Source organism: Podarcis filfolensis, assembly GCF_964270895.1.
Source record: "Podarcis filfolensis genome assembly, chromosome: 12".
NCBI classification, from domain to species: domain Eukaryota; kingdom Metazoa; phylum Chordata; class Lepidosauria; order Squamata; family Lacertidae; genus Podarcis; species Podarcis filfolensis.
In genome coordinates this window covers 24,451,334-24,463,886 of record NC_139614.1, presented here as the reverse complement: position 1 = coordinate 24,463,886, position 12,553 = coordinate 24,451,334, and the positions used below count along the sequence as shown (strand labels likewise).

General features: G+C 36.2%; 1 protein-coding gene across 18 annotated transcripts in view; it reads right to left on the bottom strand.

Annotated features, from left to right (window-relative positions):
• Positions 1–381: 381 nt before the first annotated feature.
• The window catches only part of HYCC1 (hyccin PI4KA lipid kinase complex subunit 1), a 51,522-nt gene continuing 39,350 nt past the window's right edge, over positions 382–12,553 (bottom strand). For 7 of the 18 annotated variants that reach the window (XM_083578721.1, XM_083578722.1, XM_083578719.1 and 4 more), the window contains 2 exons: positions 11,605–11,764; positions 382–4,768 (listed from right to left, as the gene is read on the bottom strand). In XM_083578721.1, the coding sequence (XP_083434847.1) occupies positions 4,218–4,768; positions 11,605–11,764 (711 nt within the window). In that variant the 3' untranslated portion in view covers positions 382–4,217. Of the gene's footprint in view, positions 4,769–5,632; positions 5,930–11,604; positions 11,765–12,553 lie in introns of all 18 variants that reach the window. The other 11 variants (XM_083578711.1, XM_083578709.1, XM_083578708.1 and 8 more) reach the window with 2 other exon arrangements.

Here is a 12,553-nt window from a genome sequence, read left to right as displayed (position 1 = left end):
TATTTTCAGTCTGATTCCCTCCTGCACCACTGCTAGTGGGTTCACAAATTATTATAAAATTCTGATCCAGTAGTAACATACTGGAGATTGTATTTGCTTTATATATGTGAGGCTTTGACAACAGAAATACAAAGGATGTTATATATACATAATAGTATTAATAGGCATGGTTTAAATAAGGTATGGTGTTTGTGGTGATACTTTAATTGCATTTAAAAAGTGGTAAATACTGAATATCAATATCTCTTTTGGCTACAATTTCAAAAACCACACCACAACCAAGAAGCATAATTTCAATTCACATGTAAGTATTCACAGTGTACATAATCTCAGAAACCAAGACCCCTGTTGGTTTATTAAAAAACAACACCAGACTCCTTATTTTAGGAATGTGAATTCTAGATAGGCAATTTATTTATTAAACTATACAAAACAAGCATTTTGTTACCAAAACAGAAAATATTCACAAACTACAGTACAAAAGAGAAAGTGGCACACTTAATTTAATCTTTCTCATATTGTTAAGGAACAATGTATCAATTGGTGTTAAGTCTTCCCTGTAATAAGCAAGTTATTAAAAATATACATAGAGCCAATTGTTTTCAAAAGTGGAACTATGCAAAAGGATGCAGTAAAGATTCAGAGAAAGTAATCTAGCCCATTTAAAAACCAAAACATGAAAAATATGTGCCCATCACTGAAAGATACATTCATAAATTTTATGTATCTGATCAAAGGTTGGCTCCCTCAATAAGATTGCTAAAATCTTTCAGTACTTGTTCTTCCTAAGTTGTGGTCTTCAATTTTTTGATTAATGTTAATTTCTTTTAAAGAAAACAACTATTTGCCACCACAGCAAAGTCTAACAAAGGCAACCCAACTATGTTATAATTGTCTCACCATGGGACAAGTGTTAGTTCAACTGACTTTGATCAGAATTCAAACTCAGCAATGAGTCAGTAAATGAACCAAGTACAGTGGTTGTGTGTGTGTGTGTGTGTGTGTGTGTGTGTGTGTAATGAAATGTTTCTATTTTGTAATTTAAATAGTAGATAACATTCATCCAGTCACAGAAGCAACCTCCCTAAAACATTATTTAGCAAACCTTTTTGAAGCCTAGTTTTCAGTTGCCCCAACCACAAGAATGTTTCAGTACTGATAAAATGTAATTATCTAACAAAGCAAAAGTAGCTTTTATATTCCAGAGCTGGTTTGAAACATGAAAGTGAGCAACACAGTGTTATTTCAGAATGGAAACTGCTACTTACTAAATAAAATTCTGTTATACAAGTCTAAAGGTCCCAGGCATTATAAACCTCATGGTTATGTGATAATTTTTCCAGGTCCAAGATCATAGTAGGCATTTTGAGCAAGCTGGGACAAAGTTCAAGAGAATATCCCCATTATACTTTACAGATTGTGCAATTTAAATACTTGTATCATAAGGCCGGAGTGGGAAAAAGGGTCAGTTTTATGAGAATTATTTAAAATATTCCAAATCAGTATTCCATATAGGTAGGATTATACAAATCACCCTTTCATGGCTTATAAAAGTGCAAGTTGCCTTTGAAGGCTAACAATATTTATGAAGAATTGTTTTTGATCAAAATGCCTGTCTGCCTTTGATTTTGTCCATACTTAAGTATGCCTGAAAGTTCTGTAGCTGTCCACTCCAGCTGTACTTTGGATCATATATAAATATAATTGCACATCTACAGAAAATCTCTTCTTGTATCAGGATGTATGCATGGAGGAAATATGAAAACTGTCATATATCCTATTTCAAAGTTACTTTGAGCAACAAGCCTGATTGCTAACTGAAGTTTGTAGATATATGTTATTTTAACCTTTCTGGCAGTTTATGGTGTAATTCTAGAACAAGATTACTTAAATGTGCAAAAAAAACCCCCAACATTTTCATTAAAACAAAAGTATCAACTACTATTCCAAAACTACATCACTGTAAACTTTTTTTAAAAATGTAATATTGTATCATGGCATTTTAAATAGTCATAGGAAGAAGTTTAGCTCACTTTAATTTACAATGGCTATATATTCCTGTATAAAAGTTATTCTCTTCTGCCTATACTAGATAAAATATTAAAAGCCAGTAAAATATGGTGAAAACTGTAGATGCTTTGCTTGTAAAAGGTCAAGTATAATACTGTTATAATAAGTAAATCAATGATTAAGCAAAATATAGGCCCACGAGTTTTTAAATTTCATTCTGTTGAGGGGGGAAAAGATTTTTTTGAAACTGTCTAGTTCAGTCAGATAAAAGCTGCTAATTTTGGTTAGAGAATTTAGATTTCTAGAAATTAAGAGAAGACAATCCCTTTGAATTGATGGTACAATTTCTGACGATACCCGTTGAAATCAATGGAACTTACTTAAGTTTGATCTAACTAATATTCTTACTTTATATCCAGCCCTTATGTTCACAAGGTTTTCAGCTGCTTGTGACTTAAAGCATAAAGCTAATGAAGCACAAGGGAACCAAATTATATACTATTATGCAGTTCTGAGTTGAAATGTACTTTAGCTGAAATTTAATACTAACTAGAGAGGATGGGAGGACACATAGGTACAGCTATTGTTACACTTGGAGATTACACCTTGGAGCCAGATTCCATAAACAAACACAAGGCACTCCAGCTTACACTGTGGTGTGCCATTGATTCCTCCCTTCTCCCCACTCTCACATCCAACCAACAATCTCCAAAAAGTCTGTTTGAATCTAGTTTTTGGGGGAGTGCAGAAGTGGGAGGCTTCACAACATACCCCCATGAACAGAAACACCTTTCACATAAGCCCATGGAAATGGCCTTGAAGTCTGTAACAAGATCATTTAAAAAAATCATTGTACCAATATCAGGTTTGTCGTTTTATACTTTCAGGTAAACAGAAACAAATCTTAATTTGCTCTTCCAAAATATTTAATGGGTACATCTGTTCCAACATAGCCCACTACCCATATAAATAAGGCTCACCATTTTAATGAGATGCAACTCATAAGACTGGCTTAATGCAAGAAATGAGTGACGATATAAACAGCTAATCTACTTCCATACTTTAGTTTAATTGAAATATTAAAGCTTCTGAAACCTTCAAGATGCATGATTTTGTTCAAACCTAACAACTCAGTAGAAATCGGAAACCAATGTTTCTTGTGTTGATTTGCAGGCTCTGAATAGGGAAGGAAAGTTTGTCGCTTTATGAATTCACCTGTCATGTAAAAAAGCTGCCCTGGAAAAAAAGCTGCCCTGTGCTGATGTTTGAAATGGACATGAAATGGGAAGAATTAGGGTCACACCATCCTGCTTCATGCTTGCTTGTGCACTGCATTTCAAGCTTACGTAGAGATGTACATGCACAATATACTGATCTGTGTACCACCACAATCAAGGTGTACAGATAGGACAATACAAGAATTGAGCTCCATGTATTTAAGTCCGCATACATATGTGGCATTCAACAGGTGAATAGCAGCTGGGTCAAACACACCAGAGGGCAGCTCAGCACAAATCTTGGATCTTTGCATGTGTTTTAAATACAAGAATAGGGCTAGTGTGCCTAAAAAGATACAAAGCTTCATTTCCGCCTCTATGGATCAGAGATACACACTATATTTTGAAAAATGTTTGTTGCAGGTGACTTCAGAAACCAGAAAACATAGATTTCAATGCTTCAAACTTAACACAATGACCTCTATCCAGAATTCTGATTTATTTCCAAATATTTTTTCCCATTACAAGCTACTGCATTGAGTGGACTCCTAAAATTGCTTTGATGAATATAAAAAAGTAGCATCCTCTTGTAGTAAAATGGCACATATATTCTGGATTGCAACCCATTGTTCACCAAAAACATGTAACTGAAGCTTGCACAAGCAGCACAACCCATATTTTAAAAATTTCCCTGGTACAGGTTCATCATGTATTAGATTTTCAGTACAAACCTTATTGTAGTACCATTACAAATGTCAATCCTCAAATTAAGAATCTCAAAGACTGTGACATCATTATTATAAAATACTTAGAATTGTCTACCCTATTCTTTTTAAACACTGCAATCCTTAAAACTTGCAAGTTAGACATTATTTTCAACTAAGAAAATCTTTAAAGATATCTCAAAAGATTTTTTTTTTTAAAAGGGCACCAGGGCTATAGTACTAGCAACTGAATCTCTTTTATACTGACAAATTAGTCAGGTGCTCCTTAGTCTGCTGACAAAGTTATGCTGATGGTAGGTGGTCGTTGCTGATTTGGCTGTTTGCTTGAAATAGGAAGTTCTATTCTGTCGGCTCCAAAAATCAGATTCTCCTCTTGCAGACTACAGACTGAAAATCTGTTTGCTTCTGTGCCACTGTGGTGATTATTTGGGACTACACCACCACTGACCTGCTCAAAGGATTTGCTAAAAAGAGTAGTGCTAGTTCTAGCCAAACTATGACTGCCTGGCTTAGGCAGAGATTGGCTGCTAGTCAGGGTCAGTCTCTTTAAAGACAGAAGCTCTAAATTCTCACTCATTGCTCGCTGGTTTTGTTTACGAGACAGATGATCTTTGTAGGCTTCACCAACAGTTTCTTTTTCTTTTCCTCCAACCTTGCTTCCTCCAGACCTCCGCTGACTCTTGCTTAGCTGAGTCTTGTTACTGGTGTTGCTGCTGAAAGCAGAATGATTTGTGGTAGAAGGAGCCCTAGAGTAAAAACCCTCATCAACTTCAGACACTTCAATCAGTTCTTCTTCTGGAATGCCTAGTTCACTACCTGCATAGAAAAAGATGACAATTAACATATGAATTTACTCAACCACGTTTTGCAAGTGATTGCATCCAGTACTGTTAAGATTTTGGCATTTCTTAGCACAAAGCAAAAGATTAAGGAGAAGATAGAAAACTTACCAATTATCTCAAATTGACAAAAAGTGTACAGTAGAATTTATATCAGAATAGTAAATTTATTAGAAGCATGCTTATAATCTCATTTTGTAGCAATTTTAAAAAGCACTCATTATTCATGCAAAAGATTAGAAAGATGTTAGATATATTACAGAAAGGTAGAAATAGATTTATTCCAAATATGTGCAAAGGCATCTACATACTATCTGCATAGCGAATCAATCATGGCGCTAGATAATCAGGGCACCATAAAAGCCAATACGGCATCACCTGCAGGTTCTCAAATTTTAGCAAACCCAACAGTGCTTATATTTCAAGGACTGAAAGGTCACATTCTGCAGTACAAAGTTGTTTTAATGAGAAGTCTAGAAACCTTACACACTGGAGTATTAGCTCTCATGGCTGCAAAGATTTAAAATGATAAAAATAAAAAATAGGATGAACTGACATGGTTTATGTACATTTCGAAGAAATTTTTCCTTAAGTGACTTTGTATAGCTAAAAGATTAGTACTGATCTAAAAATAACTCAATTGCCCGCCAATTTGAAGTCTCTCAGTGTGGTTTCCCAAGCTAAAACTTAAGAACTACCAGCATGCTAACAATGTATTCAGCACAAAGATCCGTTCTATGTGCAAAGCATGCAATTGTGTTTTATTCAAGGTAACATGCAAATATATTTATTGTATACTGTAATCTTCCAAACATGCAGCAGTGACCCTTTCAATCGATACCTTCTGAGTGTAGCTACAAAGTGCTCTGCTAAAACTGCACTCTGCCAGGTGAGCTTATTCCATCCTCCATAATTTTTCTTACAGATTTTTGCCTCCTGATCTCTGGCATGCCTTTGCTGTCAACTCTAGGATCTGTAGGTGCTTCCTGCACACCCTGTATATGCTGAGCATCATTCTCTGTTGGTGCTCTGCTTTTTTCCCCATTCCCGGTTCTCTCTCCAGTCACATTTGTAACACTAATCTCGGGTATGACAAAGTTGCCCGATTCAGTAGTGTCATTAGCATTATCTGGTTGTTCTAGAATTAAAAAATGGATAAGACAAAACAAAAAAAATGGCTGAAACAAAAACATGGAGACAAAAGAAAAAAAAAGACGAAAAAGACAAATCTGACAAAACTAGAAGGCTGAATGTTATGAAGTCAGATGTTTTGCTTACTGTCCTATTATTTAGCAATATTAGTAGGAAGGGCATACATTATTTCTGAGAGTAAAGTGATTCTGCTGCCACTAGAACATTTAAAAATGAAACTCTAGACATTTCAATTATAGCCCATGTCTTACCTGTCAGCTGCTGCTACTGTAGTAAATACGTAAATAAATACATTCACTCTAAAGTTATCATGTAAAAGTAAGCTATAATAAATCCAGAAACAGCATAATAAAGTAATTTCCTTGTAGGTTTCACCGTAATATATTGGAAATTATCTGACTGACAAAGTTGTATTGTAATCAACATTATTTCTGTATTAATTTTACATTACATAAAATTGACATTTATCCTACATATGGAGATTCACTATGCTAAATGTTTTTACAGAAAATATTTTGAACCTTTCTGAAGCCAGGCAAATGTGACATCTCCCCTTTGTCTCCCTCTGGGCTTCAACATATGGCCCATCCCGTTGTGGACTGATCCCTATTTGAGCCCTGTTTCTTTGGGTAGGTACATGAGCATTCAGACTGTATAAAAGATCATAAAAAGGCTGTGAATCTTCCCCAATGTTAGTAAAATAATTTCTAACATTTGTATCACACCTTTATTATGAAACACTCATGGCAGCTTAACGAAACGATAAATAATGTTACAAAGAAAACTATAAAACATCAGTAAAAAATGAATCCTAAAAATTGCCAATAAGTGATATTTCAGCCAAATATTACAAGTCCTTTGTGTTGTGGATCTTCACGCTGCCAACCTTGATTTGTTATAGGAAGAATATGGTATTAAACTGAGGAAGAAACAGTTAGATGCACTGCTGTCATGATTGCCTTAATCTATGAAGGCTTCCTTATGCACATTTAACACTTGATCTGCACAACTTCTATCACACATTTTGGAAGTTTTCTGTTGCCATTTACATCACTTCTAAGGGGAAAGCAGTAACAAATACCAGCACCATAGTACACTTGTAGTGCAACTGAAATGTTGAACTTTACTATATTAGCATGCAAAACTTACTGGCCCTTTGTGTTGCTGAGCAACTTAAAATAACTAAGAGGTTCTGCTGGTTGTTGGACAGACAAAAGCTAAAGAGTTTTAAAAAAGTGTTGAATGACTATTAGGGGCCAACGTGACTAATAGAATCAGCTTCATTAAAAGGAAAAAAAATGAGGGCAATAGATCCAACCAAATTTGGAACAAAACAGGGCCTGAATATCTAAAGGTCATAAGGAGGTCATGAGCTTTGTAACAAAATGGAATGCTCAGTCTAAATGGAAAATGAACAGACTACAAAAATACATAGACACTGTCCAATCAGATTTTGAAAGTTCAATCAGTGGAAGGGAGATGGGCAGCACTGGAAAGAGCTGCATCATCAACTGCATTTTTACAAGTTAAGCACCCTGAAAACCATATAGAAAAACAGAGGCTTAACACATCTTTGCAACATTAGTCACAGTATTCAGTAATTCATAGGGGTTTTTTACTTTAATAACACATTTAAAAAGCTGAACTGGCACACTAAAGAAAAGAAACACAGAATTACATTTTGTCCTTCTACAGCATTTTGACTCTGCTTAACTGGAATCTTAACCTCAGAGATTCAGATAGCTGGCTATCACCCTATGGCACTAAGTCATATTCAGAGTAGACCCAGTGAAGTCCATTATTTCAATGAGTCTACTCTCCAAATCACCCATAATGTATTTACAGTCTCAGAATATATTTTTCCTTTTCTAAAATCAAGCAGTTAGAACAATAAATATAAAAGAAAGACACTGTATTTTTATGTTAGAGTTGTACAGATGATTTCTGGCTTTGAGAATACTTTTACAAGTTAGCAAGTGTTTTTAGGAAGACAGAGGATTGAAAATATTGGAAGAGCTGGGAGCCAAGTAGTTTTGAGGTCAATTGATTAAAAATAAAAATTTATAATCATTCAATTTTATAGCAAATGCAGGGAATCAAGTGCCTATCAGTTTCAAAGCTAAACAGGACAATCAAAAATAAATGTATGGTTTCTATATACTAGGAGAATCCTATATTAAAATAAATGAAAAATTGTAAAACTCCAAGAGTAACCCAAATGCACACCACTGGAGATTCAGAACTCCCCAAAATGTTGAGGACAATTGAGCTTACATGGGAGAAAGGGGGGTATAAAAGGAACCAGATGTCTGGCAGATTGTGTAGAACATGGAAGGTAAGGAACTAGAGGACACCATCCTGCTCAAACCCCTAACAGCTCACAATGAAGTGGGATTAGTTTAGGGAAACATGTACTCAGAGATTTTTAAAAACCCTGCCTCCATGGTACTACATAGGGATGTTTTAGGAAAAACAATACATTTTGCTGCTCATCAGAAATCCTTGCCATATATCTCTAGAATGCTCAGATTGCAGGCTGGAAGCCCCTTCTCAACAGAGCAGGGAAAGGTGTGGGAAGGAGGAAAAAGAAGCAAAGAACCACAAAAAGGAGTCCTTTTCCTTTGCCCCACTCCTGCAAGGACAGAACAGGACTACTAGGCTCCTGTTCCAGGCTGCTTGCTGTTTTTTTTTAGGGCTGGGGAATATACCCCCAATATTTTGTTCCAAGTCCCAGTTCTTCATTCTTATACAGAACTTGAGATCTCCAAAGCATGCCAATTCAGCAATAAAATTGGCTTGGCTAAAAATTAAACACCTTTTTGGCATCCACATATACACTGTGTGTCATTATACCATCGTTTACGAGAATGACATCCTTTTCTAAGCATTCATGTTCTATGTTGCTCTCACCAATATCCAATTTGATTTATCTCAAGCTACTAAGTATGGACGCGGGTGGCGCTGTGGTCTAAACCACAGAGCCTAGGGCTTGCCGATCAGAAGGTTGGCAGTTTGAATCCCCGCGATGGGAAAGCACGCCAAGTGCAAGTAAATAAATAGGTACCCCTCCGGCGGAAAGGTAAATGGCGTTTCCATGTGCTGCTCTGGTTTGCCAGAAGTGGCTTAGTCATGCTGGCCACATGACCCGGAAGCTGTCTGCGGACAAACGCCGGCTCCCTCGGCCAGTAAAGCGAGATGAGCGTGCAAACCCAGAGTCGTCCGCGACTGGACCTAATGGTGAGGGGTACCTTTACCTTTATTAAGTAATGGAGCATAGCTTCCCAAGCTGAGTGCTCAAGAAATTAAGAACTCACTAGAGCTGTACTTTTCTTATGCAAATTAACTTAATAGGAAATGAGAATAATAATGCTATTGTTGTAAAATATACACACAGAAAGAGAAGAATCCAAGACCAAATCTTTCAGATTCTAAAATTGCAACCTGATGAATGACCAACTAAGTTTACCATCTTTTGAGTTAAAAACTATCTGAAGTGTTTCTACAGAAACACATGGAACTAAATTCCATGCCTCTACTAACACTGAAAATATCTCCCACTTAGTGGCATGCTTTCCATATAGAGAGTTTATGACATTGATCTGGACCTCTGATAATCTGGGAGTTCCTGTTTTAATGCCCACAGTACATGTTTTGCTAAATCATGTTGCCCCACACCTGTGTGAAGTGGTCAGGTTGCAGCAGTAGGGTTTATGTTCTTCTAGGCAGTTGCCATAGGTTGGTGTAGCAGGATTAGTGATGCCACCTACATGCACACTGGTTAATGGCACAAAGTAGCAAAGGAGGTAGTTAATTGGAGATGACTGCAATGGAACAGGGAAATGCCTCTTTTCTACTCTGAATCAAAGCTTTGAAGCAAAACACTGTTTTCCTTTGTGGTAAGAAGGTCAATGCCTGGAAACCCCCAATCTTTTCTTCTAGATTATTTTTAAACACAGTTAAGTTATAAAAGTTCTCCTCCAGGAGACAAAGAACTTTCCCCCCATTTTACACAGTATCATGACATCACCTTCCTGAATTGAAAGCTCGCAATTTACTAACTCTTAGGAGTCTGCAGCAACACTTGCATACCTGGCAAATAATTGTTCTTCTTAACAAAGTAACTGTTCATCTTTATTGGAGTCAGTTGCTTTACTAATACTATCAAGCCTCTTTCCTTACTGTTATCTGCTGCAGCAAACACTTGTCCTAACCATTGACTCGTGAACTTCAGCACCTGTATCATCAAGTATGACTCCTGCAGGAAGGCAATATTAAAGAATGGTTTGGTTTCTAAAAAGTGCAAGGTATTTAACTTTTCTGGACTATCAATATATTTAGTTTCATAAAAAAATACAAAATTGTATTAGTTAGAAGGAAGCAGTGCTACGTGTCCTTGGACCATTATTCTACAAGTTACTGAATTTAGGAATGCTAAGGTTTAAAGAGCATAGAAATGCCTTAAACAAATAAGTGAAATTTGGGCAACACTCCAAATCTTTCTTAACAGTTTCTTAACAAGGAGGAGACAAAACAGAAGCAGCAGCTAGCCAAATCAGTAATCAAATGTACTTCTTAGTAGTAGGGTTTTTGTTTTGCTTTTTTTAAAAAGCATTCTGCTGCAGTTCATTTAGAAGACAGCAACATCTCTGTATGATCAGATTCATCACAACAGAAGCCACTAACCTGTACAAATTGAGCTTTAAACCATAGGACTGAAGTGAAATACTCTACCAATCTCCAAGATAGTCAGAAAACATCACTGGGACTATTAATAGGTTCTCCAGTGACTTTATATCCGTAGATAAAATTGGAAAAAGGTTCCCAGTCCAAAGGTTGTTGAAGTGGTAGGATAAGCTTATCAATCTACTTTTTGATCCATAATGTATATAAATCCATTATGTGAGTGATAAATCCCAGTAAAACTTGATACTGCCCCTCAATATGTTGTAGATTATAGATGTTGTCTTGTTTTATACAAAGTATGCCTAATTTCTCTCTCTCAATAGAATGTGTTGTTTTCTGCAGGATGACATAAGCCTCAGATCACCCAACTGGGGAGAAGGGTACATTCAAGATCCATTCTACCGATCAAAAGTTGTGATTAAATAATTTCATAGTGACTATCCCATAAACAAATGAAAGTAGAAGGCCTTGTACATGGGGATGCTACTGCTTTGCAACATATTCTTAACACAAAACCTACATGGACACTTAAGAGCTAAATAACTATAATAAAAATCACTGATTTGATAAACTTCACTGTTTAAAATAATGAAGTTCTAGTTATCTTAATTTACACAGTTTAATTTACTCTTGGGAATTCAATCTATTATTTTGCCGTTTAACGAAATTATATACAGAAGCCTTCAACTTGAGATGAAAATTCCAGTTACGATCAAATTCTGGATAGAGGCAGCTGAGGTGCACACCCACACTAATTTTGCAGTGTACATATTAAAATTTTGGAATAATGAATGGTAAACTGAATAAGCATGGAGTTATTTATGCATCAGAGTACTGATAGAGGAAGTCATAGTATCTCTTTGTATAAAAGAAATTAAATAACACAATTAATTCATCAGCCAATTTAATGACATTCTGGAAGCCTTGACTTCTAGAATTTAGTTAATAAATTGTAGCTTCATTAACTGCATTTCTTACCATGCCTTTTCCATCTATGGCCCCGAATAGACATGCTGGTCACTGCATTTCTTGATATTCTAGATGCAGTAGGTGTAATTTCAACCTGAATACATTTTGTACCTTCTTTATTAGATTTTATGGCACCCTGAGGCAATGAAGCTTTTATTGCATTAGCAACCTAAGAAATCAACAAAAAAGTGTGATAAATTTTCAACATTAACACCAGATTTTGAATTAAAGCAACAACATTTCATATGTACCAAGGAAAGCATCAATATAGATATGATGAAAGTCAAAACAAAAAACAGTTTGACTTCCATCTGTTCAGTTATGGCTTTAGAAGATTAGTAAACAATTCAGACTGAGAACACTTGCCTTAAAAGCTGTTGCAGAAGTCCATTTATAATCATGTTTCCCCCCTCCTGGCTATCTTTTAACTATCCACTGTCATTCCAAGTGTACAGAAGTCCTTGTTTCTGACTATTTACTGTGTGCTCTTAAAAATTGAGAGACTATTATGCCTTAGGCTTTGGGTTCCCAATATTGTATCCATGGACACTACAGCACCTCATTGGCATCCACCAAGGCCCCTTGTCCCTCTCAATTTGCTAATGTTCTTAATATAGTTTTTGGCCCTTTTTTGGTTGATGTAGGAGATGGTGATTGCTTTTTGGTCTCTGTATTGTATTTTTGGAGGGGTGTCCAGGTGCTTTTATTGGGAAGGGCTCTGAGCATCACCAGACTGTCTTGTGAAATGAGACTTTTGTGGTGCCAACGACAGTTTTAGATTTCCAAATGTACTCCCAGGCCCAAAGAAATGGAGTTGGACCGTCCTGTTTTAGAGGCAGCTTTGCCCTTGGAAGGCTAGGCAGCCATGGCCAGGAGTGTGTTTGTATAGCTTAGGCCAACTGTACATATTGCTGGAGAATGCATGTCTGCCCTTGATTATGCATGTCCTAGTTTACAT